Source organism: Periophthalmus magnuspinnatus, chromosome 7 (assembly GCF_009829125.3).
Source record: "Periophthalmus magnuspinnatus isolate fPerMag1 chromosome 7, fPerMag1.2.pri, whole genome shotgun sequence".
NCBI lineage: Eukaryota > Metazoa > Chordata > Actinopteri > Gobiiformes > Gobiidae > Periophthalmus > Periophthalmus magnuspinnatus.
The window spans coordinates 28,007,267-28,032,711 of NC_047132.1; the positions used below are offsets into that span (position 1 = coordinate 28,007,267).

Below are 25,445 nucleotides of genomic sequence, written 5' to 3' on the forward strand. Positions count from 1 at the left end.
AGCAGCAGCAGCGGTGGTGCTTTGTCGCTGACGGTAAATGCATAGCCGTCACCATGCCCCCGGGGAATGGGATGCAGGAGGAGTGGGAGAAGGAGGAGGCTTGGGACCAAGGGATCATGATGGACTTCCTGCTGCCCACTGGGATCTTCCTCAAATTCCCAGTGTCTCGGAACGACACCATTAAAACCATCAAAAAGGTACAGACGTGATTCCTCATCCTATAGAACTGACAACAGACACCGGCAATGGGATATATGATCCACTGGGCATCTGCTATCGGAACTGTCCGTGTCACGAGTCTGCTGCAGTCGGGCAGTATGGCTCTGGAAAGATGACAAAAGTGTTACTCAATAGGGACGTACAAATACGAGCGAATATATCAGAATTCCTCTTAAGAAGAAAAGAAAATAAGCCTGAATTCTATGTTAAACTGTGGTGTTATCAGGAAAAGAAACATTACACTTCATTTCACAGTTATTATTATTACTAGAAAGGTCAAATTCTCTTTTATTTTTATAGTCTTTTTTTAGGTTTACGTTTTTGGAGCAAAGGTAGAATCAACAATATGTGTTTTTCTTAGTTTTTTTTGCTTTATTCTGACTTGAACGCTTCCAATTATTGATTAAGTGAATAATCTTGACATGCATATTCATTGGTTTATGTTGAACGTCTAGACTAATACACACAGTGACTCTTTTTGCGTGTTCATTTGTGAGTTTTCCAAAATATTACCAACAAAATGACATATTGTTTCCATATTCTGCAGCCCTCGAAATCATTTAAACCAATGCACATCCATGTAACCTTTGTCATATGATATTTGCCTGGTGTGTTATATCAAAACCTTCATCTGTAGAGAAGTTTGAAGCGTAGGGAGCTCAGTGTATCTTTTTATAAGCAGCCAAATGGGTCTGCTGTCTGATGAGGATGTGCCATTGAAAGTGCTAGTTTCTATGCCAACAGTTCTGCGCTCCAGCCTGTTTGATTTTGCTGTGTTTAAGGGCTGATACTCGAAGAGGAGGCTGTTAAGATGATTAAGAGATTAGATGTTGTCAGGCTCTCACAAGGAATTTATAAAAATGTCCAAAAACTGACTAAGCTACCCCAGGATGTCCCCATTTTTTTCCCCCATGAAGTAAATTATAGAAATGGGCAATATCGTCTTTTGCTTTTAAAGAGCGTTTTTGCTTTGGCCTTGTCTAGTCTCAAGTACTTGGTGATGCTATTATCTGTAGAAGTATAAGACAAGCCTCTTCTTGTGGTCTTATATCGTGTTGATTATTATCTTTTTTTAGGTAGGCCAACACATTTTGAAACACGATATATTGCCTCGTCTCAGAGATTTACTATGATAAGTATTGAAACTACTTTATGCCATTGACACAAAGCAAGAAACTGCCAGTGGATCTGCTTTAAAATATTCTGTATTCGTTAAAAGGCTTGAGTTGCAACAAATAAATCAAAAAAACATGGAAGTTACAGTATTTATTCAACCTTTTAGAGCTAAAATCTGATCGTATCACCTAAAAATGGCAAAAAATCTCCCTATTATTGCCAAGAAATTGTGCGCACGATAAATATACAAGCACCAAAATATATTGTTCCAACTTTTATGTACTGAATGATAAGTTGATATAGTAATTGTCGCAGCAGGTCTAATTTTAGGTTTGATTATGACATAAACGCTTAAAAAATATATATGTATATGTATAGAAATGGCAAATTTGTTGTTTGAAAATGTCCCAATGTGTGTTTTCTTTTCTTGGAGATCTATCAAATTTCCAATACGTTTACAATTCCATACGGTAGATGATCACTTTCTGAATCAACGTCTTATTTTGCTGCTTTAAAATAGTCTTCCTTGTTTAGCGACACTGTTATAACTTCACTTTGACCAACCTGCATGAACAAAGACTTAATACATAATGAAGAAATTGTTTATTTAGAGTAATTCAGGCTTAATATCTACTTAACGTAATACTCTGACCACAAGGACATGTTAATTTAGAGTCTTATATGGATACGAGCGCACTCCCTCCCTGTACTGTGTTTGTTTCGGTGTTTTGTTTAAATGTAGCTAGGCCCTGCAGCCATTTATACATTTTGTTTTTATTATAGTCTAATTTTGAACATTCGGGTTGCCATTTGAACATTTTTAGCCTGATGTGTTATGAAAGTGGGGCAAAAATCTTCAGGGAGCTATGAGACGAGCACTGGCCGTTCTAGGGGAGGTAGGGCCCCCTCAAAGCCCCCCCATCTCCCTTCCCTGGCACCGCCCCTGCTTAATCATAACTTCTAATAATTAATTCAGCAGATATTAAGCCTGACTCATTCTTAAGAAACTATTTTGTTCGCTGTGTAGTAGGTATTTGTTCATGCTTTATTAAGATTAATTAAGGTGTAGTTATTATAAACTGGAACATATTATTCCTGTCAGTGGAAGTGCAGTTGAAAATTTATGTTTATAGCTAACTCTGGCACATTTACACTGTCCCATAACTAATAAATAAACATAAAAGTTCTTTATATTTTCACGCAGTGGTGGAATGTAATGAAGTACAAGTGTTAAAGTACTGTACTTTAGCAGAATATTTAGGTATCTGTACTTTGGATACTTTTACTTCCCTACATTTGAGAGCAGCATCTGTACGTTCTACTCCACTGCGTTTTTAACAGGACTAAAAAGTAAAAAGTACTTTTCATATCATTTGAGATGTTATTTTTGGCCATTTTTGTGGTAACATCATGACTAAAAGTTTTCAAGTTCAAGTTTTAGCAAAAAAAATACACAGAATTCATGAGAAAAATGAAGACATTGATTGGTCTTGTTGCTGTTGACCAAAATATGTATCATTTTTAAATCGATATCACTACATTTAACAACATTTGTGTGAAATACTTTTATATTTTACTCTTAAAGTCAATTTTTAAACAGGTACTTAAAACTTTTACTTAAATAGATCTTTTCATGTGAGACTTTTGCTCCTACTTGAGTAACTTTTTACCTTTTTATCTGTACTTTTACTTCAGTAACAAAACTGAATACATCATTAATGTATATTTTCACTGACCAATGTTTAGTGACTCTGAGTTGAGCAGTAATTCTTGAAGCTTGAGTGTTTTATACCAGACTAACTTCACTATATGTGTGGATACGGCTGTAGTGAGACTTCATTGAACACAGACTTTGGCAGAGTGTATGCTTTTCTCACAGTCGCCTTGTGTTTCAGATGGTTTGGAAGAATGCCAGAAGCGAGGCCTTGTTCTCAGCTCTGGGCGACCCCGATGCTTATGTCTTCACCTGCATTAACCAGACAGCAGAGCGCGAGGAGCTGGAGGAGGAGTCGCGGCGTATCAGCGACGTCCGCCCCTTCATGTGTGTCCTCAGGCTCGTGGCCAGAGAGGGAGACCGAGTGGAGAAGCTCACCAACGCTCAAATCAGCCTTTTAATCGGGAAAGGTCAGCAGCACCTCAGAATCATACACTGAAGTCATGTATGAAGTGTCACGATGAGTTTGGGATTTCACTGGAGGGTTCTTGTGCAATCGACTAAGTTGAAGATTAGATAAACGAGTCGAGTGACCAGAGATCAGATCTTTGTATAAGTGTTTAAACAAGTATAAGGCCACATGGTAATAATATACAAGCTGCTTTTATGTTGTATTGACAATTTACATTCTTTTGTGTAAAAATTGTGTTGTGGTATCAAAATTCTTATCGGACATTAAGCCTTTTTCTTACTATCCAAACTGCATTTTACAACACTAGCATAAGTTAATCCTGTTTAAACAAGAGCTAAAATTGCAAATTGTTATTATCTGGGAATGCGATAAAACAAAAATTGCAAATTGTCACAAATGATCACGTTTTTATCAAGCATCTTAGCATGTACTGTAAAACATATTATTTACATCACTGCCCTATATTTGTATCCTAGGTCTGCACGAGTTTGAAGCCCAAAAGAACCATGAGGTGAATGAGTTTCGGACAAAGATGCGAGTGTTTGTCGAGGAGAAAGCTCTGGAGCGGCAGCTGTTGCCATGGCACCAGTGGATGGAGTACAGTTTCCCGTGCGACCTGGAGCCCTGCTGCTGTCCACCTGATGGAGGGAGCAACAACAAGACCAAAAACACCAAGAAAATCTTTGTCAACATCAAGTTTGAGTCTTCAGATGTGAGTGCATGTATTATTCAGGTTTGACTGAGCTCTGGGTACGAGTGTTTGCACATAAGTTGACATTTTGGTGCGTTTTCTCTTCCAAACATCACAAAACTAATCCAAATCATTTGAGTTATAAAAAACAAACACATCATCTCAAAAGTAAGAGCCATTGTGAGTTATTCCCTACATAGATCAGTTCTCAAATGAAGTCAAAGATGGTGATTTTCTGGAAAGAGGTTAACGTTTTACTTATGAGCAAGTATTTGAAGTATTTTTAAGTACATTAGGATAAATTTGTTCAAGAAAAAAAATCTTAGCGTGTGCATCTTAGTGTGTTTTCCCCTTCTTCCCACTCCTTATTAATGCCTACACGTTTTAGATGATCACCCTTTGATGGGGGTGGACCTCCCAAAAACAGAATTATTTTTTCTACGCAAATATCTGGAAATCCCTCTCTTTACCTCAACCTTCAGCTTTAACCTTTGCACTTTCCCTGTTTGTTAAATGACCTTCACAGGAGAGCTTCATGCTGCAGCAGAACCCTCAGGACCGGCCTCTCTGTCTGGTGAAGAGCGCTCTGAAGAAGAAGGCCACAGTTTTCCGCTCAATTCGACAGGAGCCAGAGGACTACACCCTCCAGGTCAACGGCAGGTGGGACTTCATCTACGGGGACCACCCTCTCTGCCAGTTTAAAGTAAGTTCACTTAATAATACAGGGTAAGTCTCGTTATAATACAAAAATACATATATAAATTAGAAAGTCAATTGATAAGATATTTTAATCAGACTTGTTCTATTGTGCTCAGTGGTTTCCAAAGTTGTTTTTTTGTTTTTTTTTACTTCATTTAATACACCTCTATATCAAGCACTATCAGTCACATGACGCACATCAAGACCGGACTGGATTTCTTGCCATTTTCGCTGTAGCCGAGCCTCATCAATGGTTCAATCGCAACTTTTATCTTTTGTTTTAGTTCAGCAATGTCCCATATATTTTCCAAAACGAAGCCTCTTTAATCAACAGGACGCCTCAAATGCAAAAATGCAATGTGATTAAAAACTTGTGTAACCACTGAGTCCAACAGAACAAACCTAATTAATGTATTTCATCAATAAACTTTGCAATTAAATTAAAAAAAAAATGTAAACAGACTCTATGTAAACCCGCTATACTTGTTTAAATAATCAAAAATGTTAAAACACCCTCTCAAATGTCTGTTTTCTTGTTTTGTAGCTTAAAAAATGACGTATAAATGTATCAGTTGTCAATCATATCGAGAAAACAGCTTTTGCCACCAGATTGTTGTTGAAGAAAAACAACTACAGCAGATGACACCATTTCAAAACAGAGCTGACACAGATATTTTACGACGAGTGTTATTTAAGGTGACGGAGGGGCTTTGCTGTGCGTTTGTGTTGCTGTCATCAATTACAGCGATGAATGGCTAAATTTAGGTTTAAATTGGTTAAATATATCAGTAGATTTAATGTGTTATAAGGGCGGGTTCAGTATTTAAAGCTTTGCGTGATTTTAATGACAGAATATTCAACTTTAGATTTAACCAAGTCATACAACCTCACAGTTTATGACAATGTACAAGGACATAAGATTAAAAACAACTTAAAAAAGATCATTTAAGTTTAATAAAAAGTGCGATAATACATTTTGACTGTCACGATAACACATTTTGAATTTCGCGATATATTGTAACTAAATACAGACAATAAACGATAATTTTGAAACCAAACCAGCAGAATTATCCCCCAAAATGTTTTCTAAATGTACAATATTGTAAAAAAAATATGAGTTGCTGTAAATAAATAGCAGAATGGAACAGTTAAGTAGTTAGTCTGTGTCTATAAGGAGTTGTAAAACTTCATAATTCAACTTTCTACAGCTCAAATGTTATCATAAAACTGAAAAATAATCAAAATTTCCCTACTAGTGCAAAGAAAAAGTCCCTATGTTAAATATTGACTCCCAAAAATAATAGTTCCTTGTACCATGTGGTGAGCGATAAGTCTTTAGAGGATTTAGCGTGACAGGCTTAAGTGCGATGCCACGATATGGCGGTTTATAGTTTATTTAAAAGACCAATAACGGAAGGGACAAAAGAGTTTTTTTTAGATTGGATTTTTTTCTTCTTATGCCATTTTTACAAATCTCTTTTTCTTATACACAGTCCCCTTTAGGCCTGTCACGATAACGCATTTTGAAGTTCAATATATATATAAGTAATATAGACGATAAACGATAATATTGAAACTAATTTACACCATTGACACAATGAGCCAAGAGCAGATTTAAACCACAAAAACACTCGAATATTGTTAAAAAAAACTATGAGCTGTAAGAAATAAACAGCAGAATTAAACACTTTTGTCGTTAGTTTGCATCTGAAATGAGTCAAAAAAGTTATTAATTCAGCTTTTTATGGCTTCAATCTTATCATACAGCCAAAAAATAACAAAAAAAAATCCCTGTAGTGCTAAGAAAATGCACATACGATAAATATGAAGTGGATATAGTGATTATCGTGACAGGCCTAGTCGCTGTACGCCCTTATAAACCCACTGCGCTAACACATATACACGATCGTAACTTGAAAACTGAAGTCTCCCTCCAGTTTTGGTTCACCTTTTTTTTTTTTCGAAGTTCTGCGTCCTATTCTAGGAAAATCCCTTTTTGTGAATTTCTTGCAAATATCCATTCATCTGACACCTGTTAACTGTGAACCAAACCCCTGATACTCTACATAAGATTCACTTCACTACAACCTTTTCCATTTCCTCTTTAAAGAGAATAACCTTACTGTACTTATGCATACGCAGTGTCCGTGAGTTTCTTATAAACGTCCTCATGTGAAAATCTATTTTAAACACTTCCTCTGCTTCTATTTTATATTTCTCTAAACTCAGCAGATTCCCATTGTGAGAAAATGTGGTTGTTGCATAAAGACTTAAGTGACTTTTTCCCTCATAGTTTTTTTCAGATTTTTGATTTGCATTTTCACCAAACACCTCATTTGTAAATTTAAGTCATATCAGAAGTGGGTGGGACAAGAGTATTGGTGGCAGGAGTCTCCCATGTTGATTTTGAAACCCACTGTACCTGTAAAAGTGACTCATATCAGTCACTGCAGCAGCTGTGCCCTGGGAACTCCATCTATTGACATGTAATGAGATTAAGGCTACATTAAGCTACTGCGAATGAACAGCCTGGAGGAGCTAACCAGAGCTGCCACATCACACACACGACACGCTCTAATAAACTCCTACGCCGTTTTCTTTGTCTCTTTCAGTATATCTTTAACTGTCTAAGAAACGGCCAGAACCCTCAGCTCACTATGGTCCACCATTCGACCATCACGAAGTACCAGGAGGAGCAGGGACGAATGTGCAACCAGGTTTTTAAGAGCCGTACTTTGTCCAGACCTCCGCCACTGCCACTTAAGAAAGTAAGACGTCACTGAGCTTCTGGGAATAGAGCTATGAGCCATCATTGGTTTATCTGTGCCCTGCGTGTGTGGTGCCATTTCAGAGATCAAGGGTGTATAGTGTCTTTTTAAGTTCATAATCAAAAATTTTCAATGCAAATGTACATATTAATAGCGTAGCAAAAGAAAAATTCTGTTCTGAGTAAAGACTTTTCGCCGCTCATCCAAGCAGCTTTGTGTTCTTATTCTTTTTATAGTAAAAGCACTTAATTAAATCTGACCTTTTTTCCCATCGTCGAGCAATTACTTCCTAATTTACATGTATTTTTACACAGTTAATGTTGTCAATCGCTGCTAAAAACAACCCCAGACTGTTTCCTTTGTTCAAATACAAAGCCTAGACTAAAGATTGCGTCGTTTTTTGATTGGATAAAAAAACGCTGATGTGTTCTTGTTTATGTCATTAGCAAATAGCAGTAACTCGACCTCTTAATGGAAAACGAAGAGGAAAGGAACAAAGGAACATCTCAGATTTTGCTTACTCATTTAATGCTTACTTGAGTCTTTTGTTGGGTTCAGTTGTGTTTAAGTTTTACAGCAATGCTAAAAATTCCCACAAGAAAGAAATGGCGTATAAGGAAAACGTTCATGCAGCTTCCAAAAGGTTTATATGTTTGTAATATTTTTGATCATTTGCATTAATATCTGCACTTCTTCTACTTATTTTCCCCCAAAATAAATGGTCATTCTGGTTCAAATTATTGCTGTTTTTTTCCACAAAATACTGCTATATTTTCCGACTAAGTTGTAAGTAATTTCTCTAATCATTTTTCAGCAAAACACATCATCTCTCTGGTCCATATCCGAGCCGTTCCACATTCAGCTGCTGCAGGGGAGCCGCGTGAACGCAGACGAAGGCATGAAGGTCGGTGCGGTTTGACGGGTGTTCATCTCACTCAATGAAATGTGGAAATCTACCAATATCTCGATTTCAGTTGTAAAAACGCATCCGAGTTTGACATGTAAATGACAGGGGGTCACATGGTCCCGACCACACATTTCCCATAATTCAACTAGTCGGTTGGTTTAAAACATCAAAACAGGAAGTGGGGAGGGCCTATCTGGTTTACACGTCTCATTCTTAGCTCAGGCTTCTAAGAAAAACACTTTATCTTGCATTGCGCGTCTCACATTATGCTCCTTTTTTAAAAACAAAGCAGAGTTTCTGTTTCTATAGCCTGGTTGTAGCTGGTGTCATATTGTGTGTAGATGTCCAGTGCTTTCACATTCGCGAGTCTCATTTTGCTAAGTAAGTGTTTTTGCAGACGCTTAGACAAACAGGAAAGGCTTTGAGAGCACATGTGAGGAATTCTATCAATGTTTATCTCTAAAATTCAGTTTCATAACTCGCCACGTTACTGTTTACTCGGGTCATTAGGTTCAGATGTACTTCCGGCTGCTGCCTCAAGAGCGGCGTGACTCAGGAGAAAGTGTTCTGTCACTTAATCTACGACTAGCAAAGCGTTGACCCACACCCAAACAGGAAGTGGACCCTTATAGATACTATAGCTGTCTGGACGGTGCATGTCAGGCAGTTCTATTTATTCACACAAAATGCATCGCGCTGACACTTGCAGACGATTAGAGCTGTGGGGGTTTAGATGTTTAGTCGAAAAAATATGAGCTGCAGTAGATAAATAACGGAATGAAACACTTAAGTAGTTAGTTTGTGTCTGTAATGAGTCAGAGAAGTTCGTAATTCAATGTTCTACAGCTCAAATCTCATCGTGGAACAGAAAAATAACCAAAATGTCTAGACTACTACAAACAAAACATGTCCTCGATAAATATTGACCCAAAAAATGATTGTTCCATCTGTTATTTATTAAAATTGATATAGTTTTTATCGCAACAGGCCTAAGGACAATAGGACAATATGGTGCAGCATCATGTCATTGCCTTTATGTATATTTATTTAAAAAACAAATAACAGTATATATATATTTTAATATTTTTTCTTACCATTTTCACAATTTTTACAATTTTTTTTTTTATTTTTTTTTTACAATTAAAGCTGTAGACCTTTAGTCGTTTAGTCGATTAATTGGCCAATTGAGGCTTAGTTGACAGAAATCTGCATAATTTTATTTATATTATTAGGATTTATATGCGACAACAGCAAAAAGTAGATGTTATTGAGAGAGTTAGCTGGAGATTTTAGTTTTGTTTGGTATCTATGTGTAAAAAGGCAGATTAAACTCACGATTCACAAGTTTAATCTGTCTTTATACACATTTATTGTCTCCTCGTACATTTTTTCTGCATAAATTGTTGTTGTTTTTGCCTGAACTCCAGAGATGCTTTAACCGCTGCCAGTTTTTAGTTGACTAATCGATCGGCAGGACATGTCTACAGTCGAATACAGCCCTAAAAACAATGCATTTTGCTATGAGTACACTTTTAAAACATTTAAAATCACATTTGTCATAGCAGTTATAGCTAAATTTCAGGAAAAAAGTTAATAGTATTTTCTACAGTAAATGAATTTTTATTAATAAACTTGAAAATACGCGTCTTCCGGTGTGCGGTTGTGGAAAGAACAGATTACAAAAGTGGTAAAAAACAAATATTTCAGATGGTTTAATCAAAAGTTATCGCATTAGACTGAACCTGATGGCTTATATGATACTGTATCCCACGGGCGACGCATTTAAAACCATATAATCCTCAAAAAATCAAACTGTTGTAACTGTTTTGGGGGGCTTTTATCAATAGATGCTGCGACTTTAGACTCATTACATAAATAACACAGGAAACTCTGAATCATCCTGAAAACTTAAACATTTGACAAACAACATTCTTCACACTCAAATGCAGCTTCCAAACCACATTTCATGCCAACACAGATATGGGCAATGTGTCAACATGGCACAAAAACCACACAAAGATGCTGTATCAGATGTAGTTTGCATGTGAAAGGACCGTCTTCCGCTTATTTCGGTTCAGTGTTGCGTGCGATTTAGGCCTATAGTCTGGCAATTTTGTATTATTCTGGAATAATTATAGCTTTTGGTAGTGACAGTGAACCACATTTTGGTTAAAAGCGTTTATTTTGTGTCACTTACAGCAGTTAAAACGTGACGAGATGTGATGTTTCCTTTAATAATGGGAGAATTACACTATTTTTCCAATTGTAGGCCAGTTATGACTCCTCTTGCCCCACTGTTTTTTTTATTTTTGTCAGTTTTTTATGTCCTTGATTGTTCTTATTGGAGCCGGAAAATCTCATTTATCTTATGGCTAATAATAGTTTATCCTAATGTCGATATTCAGATATTGTGACGGCTAAAATGTGCCTATAAATGCCTTGGTTGAGGTTCAAGTATCACAAAAAACTGTAGGGTTAGATGATATTTAGAGTTTTTAGCGTATCTTCTATCAGGCTTAAATCTCCAGCATAAGCCGATATTTTGTTTTGGTCGATCTGCGAGCTAAAAATACACTTTATAGCTTTATTTTAACACTTTAATACAAAGAGATAGCTGCACAAAACGTGAGCACACAGGTTTCTTACAGGTTTGCGGTAAAAAAGGGGGTTGGAGGGAGTTTGTACAAAATTTAAATGACATAATTCGGGGAAAATAATCAAAATCGGTCCTACATTTCAACATCGGACATGAAAAAACCTAATCAAACCTTATCAACGTATTCAAATGTGCAGAAATATCATGTTATGTGAATGTTTAGAACGTTGCGTTGCCAGTTTCTGTTTAATGTATTTTAATTTTAGATGATTTACTTCTAATTTTCTCCAAAACAACAATTGCAATCCATGTTTTAATACATCTTCTGCCTCTAGTTGAGATCCTTTTGCATCTTGATGTTAGGCTTGTCAAGATATTTACTATATCTTCAATAAATGAAAGCTGTAACAGTTTATTTTGGTGCTCAAAATTGATCGTGTGCACAATTTCTTCGCCAAAGTGGGGAGATTTGGGGTATTTTTGTTGTAATACGATAAGATTAGAGCTGTAAAGAGGTGAAAAGGTAAGTTCTGTGGCTAATGATTGCTTCATTTTGCTATGTATGTGCTGCAGCTCATGATACTTAATGAAACAGTCAATTTAAAAATGATTTACTGGGATTATTTTGCTTTATTGTTATTGTGTCAGTGGCGTAAATTATTTTTAATATTATCGTTTATCGCTGTACATCTCTGTAGCAATTTGTCTTTATTGTGACAGACCTATATGAATGGCACATGTGCATGTCTCTAAGTGTAAATTCGTTAGTTCTACTTTGTTGTAATGTGCGTCTTTGTCCGTACAGTTGGTGGTCCAGGCCGGTCTGTTCCACGGCAGCGAGCTCTTGTGCAAAGTGGTGACGAGTTCAGAGGTCACGGTGTGTTCGGAGCCGCTCTGGGACCAAAAACTGGAGTTCGACATCAACGTTTCCGACCTGCCCCGAATGAGCCGCCTGTGTTTCGCCCTGTACGCCGTCATCGAGAAGACCAAGAAGCCCCGCGGGACGAAGAAGAAGAACAAGAAGGCCGTGAGTATCTAAGGCAACAAGATGCATTTAAATCTATTATTTTTTACTCTTATTTGAGCTATATGCAAACTTAGCAGCTGCAAACAGATAGGAAATGTCACACAAAGCTCAAAAGGAGTAAGCAGAAGTGCAAATAGTTATGAGAGGTGAGCCCTATCGCAAAAATCTGAACTGGCCTTTACGATATGTATTTGGATGAGTAAAGCAAACGTTTCACTTCTGATATGATTAAGCCCTTCTTCCAGACTACTACTTTTTGTGTGAAAGAGCTGAGAAAATTCATGATAAACAACGTAACATCTTCTAATAAGAACAAAACAAAATGGTCTGATGCCCACGTCAAGGCGAAAATGCAAGTATAAGTATAAGTATGCCACAGGGATGGGCAATTCCCAGTGTTAGTATTCAGACAAACACGAAATACCGTAAGTGTAAATACGGAAATGCAGTTTTTATTACAGATCTTATCTTCGTAGCTTCGTGCCTCTAAAACTACAGTTGTGATGTTATAAGTTTTCAGTCTACCTTCCACCTTTAGTATGAAGAGATAAACTTTCATTTGAATGTACACAACGAAACAACGAAACAACGAAACAACGAAACATACATGGGTGATTTTTGGGGCTGTTGTGGTTTTGGTACTTAGAACACCTTTGAACACTGTGAACAGTGTTTGTTTGTTGTTGCAAGTGTTTGTGCGTGTGTGCGTGTGTATGTATGTATGCGTGGGTGTGTGGATGTGTGTGTGTGTGTGCGTGTGCATGTGTCTGTGTCGCAGTAAACAGCTCAGTGTGTAACTGTGCAATATCTGGTTGTGCAAGTGTGTTCAGTGGCAAAGCTGTGGTCTCCATTTCATCCGCTTTTACACTTTTATCTGAGCATCAGGAAGGAATCGGCAACAATTTCAAGGAATTTTAAATTTGTCTCCGCTCATAGAAACATCGTGATGCAGACGCTCAGTCTCAGTTAATGTGACAGCCGTCATTCTGTCTGGTGTTTTTAACGCCTCGAGTCTGCTCAGCCGAGTGGATGGTTTTGATATGTGTTGAACTTTGTCTGACTATTATGAATCGACTGTTTAAGTGTAGGTTTGTAGGCACATTAAAACATTTTCCAGTGATAGATTTTCAACAGGTTTTAACTTTTTATTTAACTTAGGGAACATGTTTCGTGTTTTTTTCTGTTTTGAAGCTTTGATTTTTCCATGTGATATATTTTTATAGTGGCCAATAATGGAAGCACAACAACAACTTAAACTATATACATCTAAATATACAAATAATAACTCATCACCATGTTTGCAGCTATATTTTCTAAGCCTTGTAGTAACTGTATTTGACTTAACACACTGTAATCATGGACCAGTAACCTCATTTAAAACTTTCATTCAACCGGATGTTTTTTTCTTATCTTACTTTTGTAGAAATGGCAGTAGTTACTATAAATGTTCTACACCTGGCACGCCTACATAGTGTGTCTACAGTGTGTAAAGTGAAGTACAGTGTTCAGCTTCCTCTTTTCTGTGGCCGTGGTCTACTTGTGTTAAACCATGGGCCTATGGCACAGTGTAAACAGCCCCCCGCCCCCAGCTGTTTGTCAGGGCACTTCTGCTTTCACTAAAACTTCTCTGTTTCTCTGCCCGGAACACAAGAAAGTACCAGACATGTCAAACTTGAGCTATTTTAAACTGGAGTGACCTAAATTCCTTTATTATTTAGGCATTTGCCAGACTATATCAATACCAGGTTAATGAGGTTAATATTGTTGTTTGTTCTAAATTTAAATGTGGTTTTGAATATTTGCAAAAAAAGAAGTCTGATTTTGATTGATGGACTGGCAGTTTATGTATGAACTAAACATAGACTGTATAAAAAAGTGGAGTAAGAGAGTGTGTCGTCACCCATAGCGTTCGGCTCCGGTTAAATGAAGCTTGTTGATACTAGCGGAGTAGCAGCAGGGGAAAATTTGCAGCCGAGTTCCTTATCTGATGAAGGTACATTTCATTTTATATTAGGGTTAGGGCTAAATTGATTATTTTAAAAGGTGCAGGGTACCTTGGGTAATTAACAAACAAACAAACATCAAAACATTTACCCAATTGTCTGCAGAAAATCGACCCTATCTTGAACGCTAAAACACGTCTAAATGTCTAACTACACAATTCTAACTCCCAAATTGGTGTTGTTGATTCTTCCAAAGGACTGTCCTATTGCCTGGGTCAACACCATGGTTTTCGACTACAAGGACCAGCTGAAGACCGGGGAGTTCCTTCTGTCCACTTGGCCCTCGGTTCCCGGTACGACAGACTTTCTATTTAGTCTAAAAATGTCTTAGTCTAAAAGCATGTTCACAGCCTCCTCCAAAGCACCTGCCATGTGCCACTAAACCACATTACATAAGGTCAATGAGGGGTTTTTGAATTTCAAATAAAACCAGACCAAACACAGCTGCTGCTCTAACTACTGACCTGCGACTGGTTCGGAATATACATACAGTAAATACAACCCGCGTCAGGCTTGATTTGAACTTTTAGAATCATTTTTGTGGCCCTAAGTACATATAATGTCTCTTCTTTTTTTCACAGACGACAAAAGTGACCTGCTGAATCCTATGGGGACCGTTGAGAAGAATCCTAATGTAGACAGTGCCGCTGGGCTCCTCATTCGCTTCCCCAACATCAGACCACATCCTCTTTATTATCCACCGCTCGACAAGGTCATTTAGACGAAATTGTTTGCTAATTAAAAGTCTTTTCCTACAAAATCTGACAGAGGGTGAATGAATTTCCTGTCTGTAACCGTGTTTTTAACTGCAAACCGTGAAGTAGGCAAGGCGAGTTTATTTAGTTTGTACATAAAGTAATTCAAAGTGTTTTAGAGAATAAGAAAGACTTTAAAATCCCAGTACAACAATCAAGTAAAACAAATTATTAAAATTGTTGTATTCAAAATGTTTTAAAATCCAGATCTCCAACTTTTTTTTAATTTAAATATTACTTTTTAATTTGCACACCTTCGTAATCCTAATCTGAGTACACACTATAGCAGAGGTAACGAAGTACAAGTAGTAAAGTACTTAAGTAGAATTTTTTGTTATCTGTACATTACTTAAGTACATTTTGCAGTGGATACTTTTTAATTTTACTTCACTACATTTGAGAACAGGCATCGGTTCTTTCTACTCTACTACATTATTGAACAGGACTAAAAGTAAAAAGTACTTTTCATGTGATTTGAGGGGTTATTTTTATCATGTTCGCGGTAATATCCTGACTAAAGTTTACGAGTTCAAGCTTCGGCTTTGACAAACAGCAATAAATAATTGTTTCACACGAAAAATTAAGAAACTGATTCAAATTGATTCATTTTAATCAGTATCACTTTAACAAACTGGAAAAACTTGCGTGAGATACTTTTACTTTTCATGCAATACTTTTACTTTTGCTTGAGTAACTTTTTACCTCAGGATCTGTACTTCTACTTAAGTAACAAATCTGAGTACTTCATCCGCCACTGCTCTATACTTATTTGTAAATCCTTTCAGATCACAGATATGGAGAAGAACGGTGACGCTTCGACTGTCTCCAAAGATGAGGTAAAACTCTTCCCAAACTCGCTCTCATGTCACATCAAATTGACCATAATAGTGACTTTTTGTTTGGTTTTCTGTCTGAAGTTGTTGAGGCTGAAAGAAATAATGGACAACAAAAACTACACTGAGTTTTTTGAGGATGAGAAGGAACTGCTGTGGAAGCTGAGATACGAAGTCCGAGATCATTACCCGGAAAGTCTGTCCAAACTGCTGCTCATCACCAAGTGGAGCAAACGAGAGGATGTGGTCCAGGTACGTCCAAGTCTCAGGCTGAATGTCCGAATGTCCCCCCATCCCTTAACCCCTCACTCCCTGCACTGACTCTATAGCGCCTCATTCACGGAGCGAGTCGGACACGCAGCTCACGACATTCGCACTACGACAAACCCTAGATCTAGATGAAAAAAGTCCTCTAAACCCTGATAAAACTTGATTTCTGTAACAAATAATGATCAGATTCGACTGACACGCAAGTATATATGGACTAATCAAGCTGGATCTCATGTAAACGGACTGGATTATTCTTTTTTTTTATCTCAAATGCGGAAATTATCGCTCTGTTAACAGCTCAAGTGAAGGCGAGTGGCTAACATTAGCAACTTTACACAGCGCTGGTTTATTTAAGTGTGTTTTATTCATAATCAGTGCTCAAAAGTGCGATAAAAGAGCACTTTTATCTACTTTGTGACCAGTTAAAGACCGGTAAAGTACCCACTGATGCCTACTACTTTTCAAGGTGCATTGTGGGAAATTTTAAGTGCACTATTGTAACTCTAAATAGTGCCCCCTGTAGGGAAAAGTGTGCACATTCGGATACAGCCTGAGTATATGGTATTTTCACTGTTTTAAAGTATAACATTTACATTTATACTGCGGAGAGCTTCACTGTATTGTAGTATTTGTTGTAAAAATGACCTCGATATACAGTTTAATGATATGAACTTTAAATAGTGTCATATTATGTCTCTTATCAGATGGTGAGTTTGCTCGGACACTGGCCCGACCTCCCGGCCATCCATGCCCTGGAGCTCCTAGACTACAGTTTCCCTGACCCGGCCGTCCGCTCTTTCACAATAAGATGTCTAAAAAAACTCAGGTAACAACATTATCACAACTATTTTTTCATTTCTGGTGATATTTTCTTTGTTTTTCTTTTTAATTGTTGTATTTTGTTTCCGTAGTGACCGTGAGCTGCTGCAGTACCTCATTCAGCTGGTCCAGGTCCTGAAGTACGAGTCTTATCTGGACTGTGACCTCACCATGTTTCTCCTGGAGCGCGCTCTGTCCAACCGCAAGATTGGGCACTTCCTGTTTTGGCATCTCAGGTGAGACTTTGTCAATCACATTTAAAACTTAACAACTTTAAATACAACTTCAATTTTGCCTCTGTAAATTTTGGACATTTCTGGGTCTGAAAACTGTTTGTAAAAGGTCAGCCACCATTGGTCAAAGCTTTTCAGTGTATTAGTTATTTGTTTAAAGGTCCTATATTATGCAAATTTGACTCATTTGAGCTTTAGGCCATGTTAAAATCCTGTTACCACCTCAAAAACAGACCTGGAGTTGTGTTTTGTTTGAGTAGCTCTTTATTATTAGCCTGTCAACGTCTCCAAAGCTCAAAATGCTCTGTTCTACCTAAAGTTATGAAGCTGTAGTTTTCAAGTTAACAGCTCCTTTTACATTTTGTTTATCAGAGATGGGCAATTCCAGGGCTGAATTTATCCAGATGATTCTAGTGAAGGTGTGTTGAGTTTAAAAACACAGTGAAGCACTTCCTGTATTACCACATGACATAACAATGAACAGAGTGTTTTCTGTTTGAGAGAAGAACTCAGTGACATTATAACAGATCAGAAATTAGCGTAACATGGGCCCTTTAATCCTCTTCCCAGAGACATGCAGACGTTTAGACATTCCTCTGTGTTTTCTGTTCTAGACTTTTTTTTCTGTAGGAAAAACAACATTTATGTACAGCTCTTTTATGCACATCTGATAAGGACATTATCATCAGCACTCATTGTTGGACACAGCCCCGGGACATTTTAGGCTGTAAAACAAATTAATTTGTTTGATTTTGTAAGCTAAAAATTGCAATTGAAACAGTGCACTACAGACAATAGAGGCTTATAGTGGATCCTATTTATAAGTTTGAATGTCATCAGTTTTGAGTTATTTTTACTCTTGCTTACACTGGGTCCGTGGCTGACAGATGACAGGTCATCTCCTGGTCACTTCCTGCAGCTGCACAGATGTTTTCCTTGTGTCTGCTTTAGTTTTGTTTGTGTCCACATGAGCTGTGAGCTACATGTCTCTATGGGAACATGGACAGTACTGGACTTACATGTATTAATATTATTGTGACCAAAATGAGGAGATGTTCATAAACTTCAACAACATAAACAAAGCTGCACATCTAGTTCTACATTGCTCACCGTGTGCTAATAATAACTTTTTTTGTAAGCCTAGTGCATTGTATTCCATAATTGTTTTCCTCAATAGGCTCAACGTGACTCAACTCGACAGAAAACCAGTGGTACAAAATGTGCACTGCAGAAACAATCCTGTAAAACTATGTAGTGGAATAGGTCACTGTTACTGTAAAAGGTTTTAAAAGATTTCACTTCAGTTAAATGAGCGTTTTATTGCTTTTTGTGCATGTTACACCGCTGTGCTTTTATATAATTTGTGTTGGAATTTTCTGTGAGACGACACTGTAGCAGCTAAATGTTCTAACTAATAAGGATCATTTTTACACAAACAAATACATTTTAGATTTTTCATTCACTTCTCTGCAGGTCAGAGATGCATGTGTCCTCCGTTGGTTTGAGATTTGGCCTTATTCTGGAGGCGTATTGCAGAGGAAACATCCACCACATCAGACTTTTAACGAAACAGGTAATGTTCAAATAAGTCTAGTTGTCTTTATAAACAGGTCAGAACCTTAAAGTGGGAGATAGTGAAGGAAGATGAATCGTTATATGAAGTGGGAAATGTCTTAATTTTCTCAACCTGTTGATTAGAAGTGTGCCAGGTCACGATAACACATTTTAAAACACGCTATATTGCTACCATAGACTGTAAATATAAATGAACATAGCTAACGCCAAATAGGAGCTGATCATGAGCGTGCTCTTCCGACTCATCGACCATTTCACTTTACATTGAAATTTGTCACCCCTCTCTCCGTAACTGGTCTTAAAATCTTCATATTAACCCATTTTACATGATCCTGCTGTTTTTATTTTGTTGTTTTGTTAATAAATCAAGTTATAGACATTAATAACAGACAAATCAGGCGCCTGCTTTCCTCAAGGGAGCATTAGCAACAGATTTGATTGACAGTGTTGCTAAGCGGGAAAATAAACAAAAATATGATCCCAGTAAACCTTTTTTTGAATAAACAGTGCCATTAAAAGATATGAGCCGCATCAAATCTATAGCAGGATGATAATTAGCCATAGAAGCTACTTAGTAATTATCGTGACAGGCTTAAAGTGTATATTTATTTGTTATTTTTCATGACACAGAATGAAGCTCTGAGTAAAATGAAGGCGCTCAGTGACTTTGTGAAGTCCGGCTCACAGAAGATGACAGCAGAGGACCTAAAACTGTGCATTAAACAGGAGTCGTATGTGGAGGCTCTGTCTGACCTGCTGTCCCCCCTCAACCCCAGCATCATCCTCAACGAGATATGGTGAGGAAGACACACGGCACCAGGATAAACAGGACAGCTAGATAGAAAATGTCATATATTTGTGGATTTTTAGAGAAAATTAAACGGCGATTTTTGCGATTAGATTTGCGATATATGTTTAAAAAGTAGGATTGTGTTTAGACTGTGCATTTTCAACAACTCCAGTTTCATTAACATCTGAGAAAAGACTGAAATTTAAACTGATAAACTAATAAAAGAATCCCATGCATTTCAGAACCTGTTTGTAGGGGTCTAAGAAACACGATTTTGCTATAAAAACACTGGATATTTCGTTTTTTTGGAGAGAAAGAGAGACATTTTCTTGCCTAAATAATTGCCTAAATAATTGCAATAACGTTTGTAATATGAAAACAGTCGACTCAAACTGCAATTTTTATTTGATTGTGAAATATTGTGCAGCCAAATATAACTGACTGTGTACTACTGATATAACTAAACTACTAATAGTGTTAGCAAGTAACTGAATACATGTACCGGAAATACTATTCAGAATGCTAATGTTGAATAACTGGTGGTGTTCAGAATACAGGTAAATTAAAAGAAATACAAGGTGGTACTTCATTATGTACTTTTGGCTTTGAACTGCACAGTATTGAGTGTGTGAGCGTGTGTGATTTTTCAAGTGAACACAAATGAATGCATAACAAACAGTGCAACAATTTTTTATTTTTATTTTATTAAACCTTTAGTTAACCAGGAAAGTCCCATTGAGATTACTACACATCACAAAATGGATTCTTAAAAGCAATCACAAATCATTGACTTAATTTCCAAACCTTTCAACATAGATTTAAACTGAATTATTGAAGTCAGTTCTTGTAATTTCAAGACTTTTTGTAAATTATTCTATGTTGAAGGTGCAGAATATTGAAATGCCACTTTACCGGTCTCTGTGTGAACAGTTGGGACAGAAAGAAGCTGCAGTTTTGTGATCAAATTAAAGCTCTTTGTAATTATATAACATGTTTTTTCACTATAATATAATGCAACTCAATGTAAAAATATTCCAAGTACTCATAAGACTGTACTCTTGGCCCAGGTATACAATACTTTTTAATTCGGGTATTCAGTATTCTTTAACTAAATACATTTTCAAAGTATTCTTCCCATGATTGACGCTGATTATTCCTACTGTACTAACATGACTTGTGTTTTTGTGTTTGCAGTGCGGATAAATGCAGGTTCATGGACTCTAAAATGAAGCCGTTGTGGATGATGTACAGAAATTCAAGTGTTCAGGGAGAAATGGTGGGAATCATATTCAAGAATGGAGACGGTGAGCAGATTACTCACACTCAATTTTTTTTACTCAATGTCATTTAAATCTCTTTTGTTTAAGGGGCATTGTTCCCATCCTCAAAAAGCCAAGTCAGGTTTTAAAAATGGAAATGTATAAATTATCAGCTAAAAAGTGCCTCCAGATAATATATTTAAAAGCTTGTGACTCACGTAATAAATTGGGGTTTTATTGCCTGCCTGTATTTCTGGTTATTGTTTGTGCATTGTCATCTGAATCCTCACACTTAAGAAAATGAAATTGTAACACAACAGATCTACGGCAAGACATGTTAACCCTTCAGATGATCCACCTGATGGAAAATCTCTGGAAGAAAGAGGGATTAGATCTCAGGTAACAGCTGTGAAATAAAAGAACTGTGCACTCTTTACAAAACTGATATAAAAGGCTTGTTTTTCCCCCGAATCTCTCAGGATGATCCCGTACGGCTGCCTCTCCACTGGAAACAAAATGGGTCTTATTGAAGTTGTGAAAAACTCAGACACTATCGCCAATATTCAACGCAACAGCAGTAACAGCGCGGCCACAGCTGCCTTCAACAAGGACGCCCTGCTCAACTGGCTCAAGTCCAAAAATCCTGGGTGAGTTTTAGTTAATATTTTAGGAGGCGTTTGTCAAAATAGAAATCACAATCACAAGTATTTGATGTCATTTGTGGGTTTTAGACTGGGGAATAATTAGCAACTTAATGACACTTCCAAACAAAATATTATTATTGTATCTTTTAAATGATACTCCTCAAAATGTCATCTGTAAAAAAGGAAGCTGAAACTTTAGAATTTGTTTAAAATACTACTAGATCTTGCCACTGACTGAAAGACAGCTGTCTAAGAAAGAAAAACAGAGGAAGAGGAAGCAGGCTGAGACATGGAAAAATATTTGCAAAGCATTCAGGTCATGCATAATCACAGGAGAGAATGGTTGATGACTAAACTCAGAAGTTTAACTCTGTTTATATGTTAACTAAATGAGTCCGCTTTTAACTCAACTATAGCAGGAAATAAAACGTGTTGTTGCTTGAGGATTTGCCAGTGCATTATATCTATGTTGAGTAATATTTATAATAATTATTTACTAGAGCAGGACTAAACGCTCCACATCCCATTCTGTGTAACGCCAAAGAAGAGTAGAGTTTTCTTTGGTGCCAGGCAGTCTGAAGGTCTTATCCATTCACAAAGCTCCTTGAAGAGTGAACCATTGAATGTAATGAATCAGCCTTTGTACGTCACATTGGCAGAACAGAGCCAGCTGACTGTACAACACAACAGCACAGTAATTAGCCTGAAATGCTGAAGCGCCCAAAATGAAGCCAGAGAGATCTTGTCAAAGCAGTTGAACCCCACATACGTCAAAACCGTGAAAGGATAAAACAGCTCATTATTATTCTGATAAAGAATAGCTCTATGATTATTACGCAAATTATGCTTTAATTCATTTTTGTGGGTAATTAAATCATTACTACAAAATACCGCCGGCAATGGACCACACTCAGCTAAAAAAAAAAAAGTTGCAAAGTGAATCATTTTATTCATAATCAGTAAATAAATAATAACCCATTTGTCTTACTGTTATTCTTCACAGGGACAAATTAGAACAAGCGATAGAGGAGTTCACTCTGTCATGTGCTGGCTACTGTGTAGCTACTTACGTCTTGGGGATTGGAGATCGTCACAATGACAACATCATGATCAGAGAAACTGGACAGGTTTGTCATTCACAACCATTTTCTGTTAGACAATCTGTATTAAGCTACATTAGTTAGCGGCTTTCAGCTTATCACAAATCGGGATTTTTAAGTCTAAATAATACGAATATTGCAATTTATATTAAAGATGTATTTTAAGTTGGGGTGTAGCGGAATATTCTGGTCCTGCACATATTGTAGAAACAAGTATCCAGTACCCACCCAGTCCAATGTGCCTATTTTAAGGAAGTAAATAACCAAATTACATACAAACATAAAAAAACAGGAACCATTAAAGTGCTGCACTGGATCAAAACTTACAAACACAGGTGCTCATCAGACCAGGAGACTTAAATACTTGTCGAGATAAGAAGGATGACAGAGGCAGTGTATTTATTGGTGATCATGCCAACATGTTTTGCCTATTTTCGAGTCTTCATCAGGGCTCAAACACAACATAACACTGAACTTGGAGTAGTTACTCACACAAATACAATATAATGCAATGATTTTATGAGCTGAATGATCCCTAAATGAATTCACTTTGAAGCAGACCATCTCTTTCTGTTCCCCTACAGCTCTTTCACATTGATTTTGGACATTTCTTGGGAAACTTCAAACGAAAGCTGGGCATCAACCGGGAGCGAGTGCCTTTCATTCTGACGTACGATTTTGTCCACGTGATTCAACAGGGACGCACCAACAACAGCGAGAAGTTTGAGAGGTACTTCAACACGGTTCAACATGGGCCATTTTGAACAATACAAATAACTGCACAGGTCCATTTAAAACATTAAAAACAGGAGCAAGTGTGAGTATAAATGTTTATCACCAGATTATTAAAGGACATTTGTGGCACCAATCTATCCAGTTTCGCTCGTCCTTGAAATATATTCCATTTTTGGGAAGCAAAGTAGCCAAAAGCTTTTTTTCCGTAGACCATCATGAGATCTGGCATTAAAAGTATCAAAGCTCAACAAACAAGTGAGATATTCAGGTCGTCTATCAAGGAGCCCCTTATAAAGACATTTCATACAGTGTTGTTCTCTTCTGACGAGGGCCAGCCTACTTTTTCATAGAGTGAACAGTGATGGGTTTTAAATATCACCTGTGTATTTAAAGATTTCGAAGTAGAGGCTGAAGTTTGCTTGTTTATTATATCTCCATAATTTAGTACAGAAAGAAAGGTTGCTTGAACAATTTCTTTTCTGTAATTCAATGGGATACAAGATTTGTTTCTATAGTAAAAACATAATTCTGAGATATGTATTTTAAAGGATACGTTTTCATTAAGCCAAAACCCAAGATATTTATTGGTGGTGACTCCTTCAATACTTGGATCATTTAGTGTATAAATATTTGTATTCATTTTGTGTTAATTTTAAATCACAGTTTCTGACTTAAGATAAGCAGTTCAGTCATTTATTTCACTGTTTTCAGGTTCAGAGAGTACTGTGAATGGGCCTATAAGATCCTGTGTCGTAACGGGACACTGTTTGTGAACCTCTTTGCCATGATGAAGGCGGCTGGACTGCCCGAGCTCACCTCATTCAAAGACATTCAATATCTTAAGGTATTTGCCTCTATTTAAAATCAAGAACAAAGCGTGCACAGATAAGATGAAGCTGTGGTTGCTCACGTTGGGAGGCCACATACACAGAGTAAATCGACAAAAGTCACACATTGAACTATCAAATTCATTTGTAAAGCTACACTATAATGCACCATGGCAATTATATAATGTTTTTACTACATGTTTTTGATTTTATTTTAGGATTCTTTGGCTTTGGGCAAATCTGAGGAAGAAGCTCTCAAGAATTTCAAAGTGAAATTTAATGAAGCGCTACGAGAAAGTTGGAAGACCAAGGTGAACTGGATGATGCACTCTTTGGCCAAAGACAATAGACCCTGATCAAACAGGAACAAGCAAACACAGTATTTTAACTTATAAAAGTGTAAATGGACAAGTTGTATTTTAAATGAGGGCATCCCTGGAAACTCAAACGTTTACATCTGCCTGGCCAGTGAGCATAACATCTGCATCTTTTAAGGACAATTTATGTCGACACGGTTGTTGAACAGAGCTACTGCAGCCACAGCTCCATAAAGACTGAAGATCCATCTTTACATTCTCCAGCAGGCAGTCAATGCCACATAGATGTGTATTATTATTATTATTATTATTATTAGTATTAGTATTATTATTATTATTATTATTATTATTAGCTGATTTATTACTAAACTCATTTGAAGGTTTTATGGGTTTACAAAGTGTTGATGGTTCTAATGTCCCTGATTTAAAAAATCTCTTTGTTGTTGTGTATTTTTATTGTATTTTATTTAATCTTCACAATTTGTACATGGATTGTATTCAGTTAAAATCCTGCCTTGAAGAGATGCCATTGCTGTGCAAATCAAAAGCCACCAACTTGATGAATAGAGATGTGTCAGAGGACAGATGCAGCTAATGATCCTATTGGTCCAAGACAATCTTTGAGTGAACCCTGGACTCATGTCTGTGCCTCCACAATAAGGACTGTGCGTTAAGACCTTTATCATGAACATTCAAATGTACTGCTTAATATGATGGAGACTGCAATGTTGTTTTATGCAAACACTGTGATTTCATTGTTTTTTTAAAGTATTCTATTCAGAGGGAGCCGATGATGTACAGTGCCATTTAACTTTAACAAGCTCACCCAACCATGGCCTACTTCAGTGTTTTAGTTTTTTAAAGTATAGCAGCCATATTATATTAAACAGGGTGTAACCTTGTAGTCCAAGAAGGACAACTTGAATGAAATGTATGCATCGTCTGCCGTTAAAAAGTGCCACTGTTGAAAACATGTGCATACTCAATGTTGTTGGGTACAAAAATCTAGTTTGAAACGTTGAGATAAAATATTGACATCCAAATGATGTCATATGGTACATAAATGTGAATGTAAAACATGCAGCTAATCTGTCCATAGGCTATAAACATTGTCATTGTAAACCTGGATGACTCAA

The 25,445-nt window shown here is 37.0% G+C and overlaps 1 protein-coding gene across 1 annotated transcript; it reads left to right on the plus strand.

Moving 5' to 3' along the window:
* pik3cd (phosphatidylinositol-4,5-bisphosphate 3-kinase, catalytic subunit delta) lies at positions 1–24,349 on the plus strand. The gene is made up of 22 exons (XM_033969468.2): positions 1–197; positions 3,231–3,459; positions 3,938–4,173; positions 4,679–4,855; positions 7,464–7,619; positions 8,434–8,523; positions 11,928–12,149; positions 14,349–14,445; positions 14,734–14,864; positions 15,693–15,743; positions 15,825–15,992; positions 16,715–16,836; positions 16,922–17,065; positions 18,536–18,635; positions 19,268–19,434; positions 20,622–20,731; positions 21,007–21,085; positions 21,166–21,333; positions 22,334–22,457; positions 23,015–23,160; positions 23,877–24,009; positions 24,211–24,349. Exons 1-22 carry the CDS (start codon positions 54–56, stop codon positions 24,346–24,348), a joined length of 3,132 nt encoding a protein of 1,043 aa, XP_033825359.1. The 5' UTR covers positions 1–53; the 3' UTR covers position 24,349.
* Positions 24,350–25,445: the final 1,096 nt, after the last annotated feature.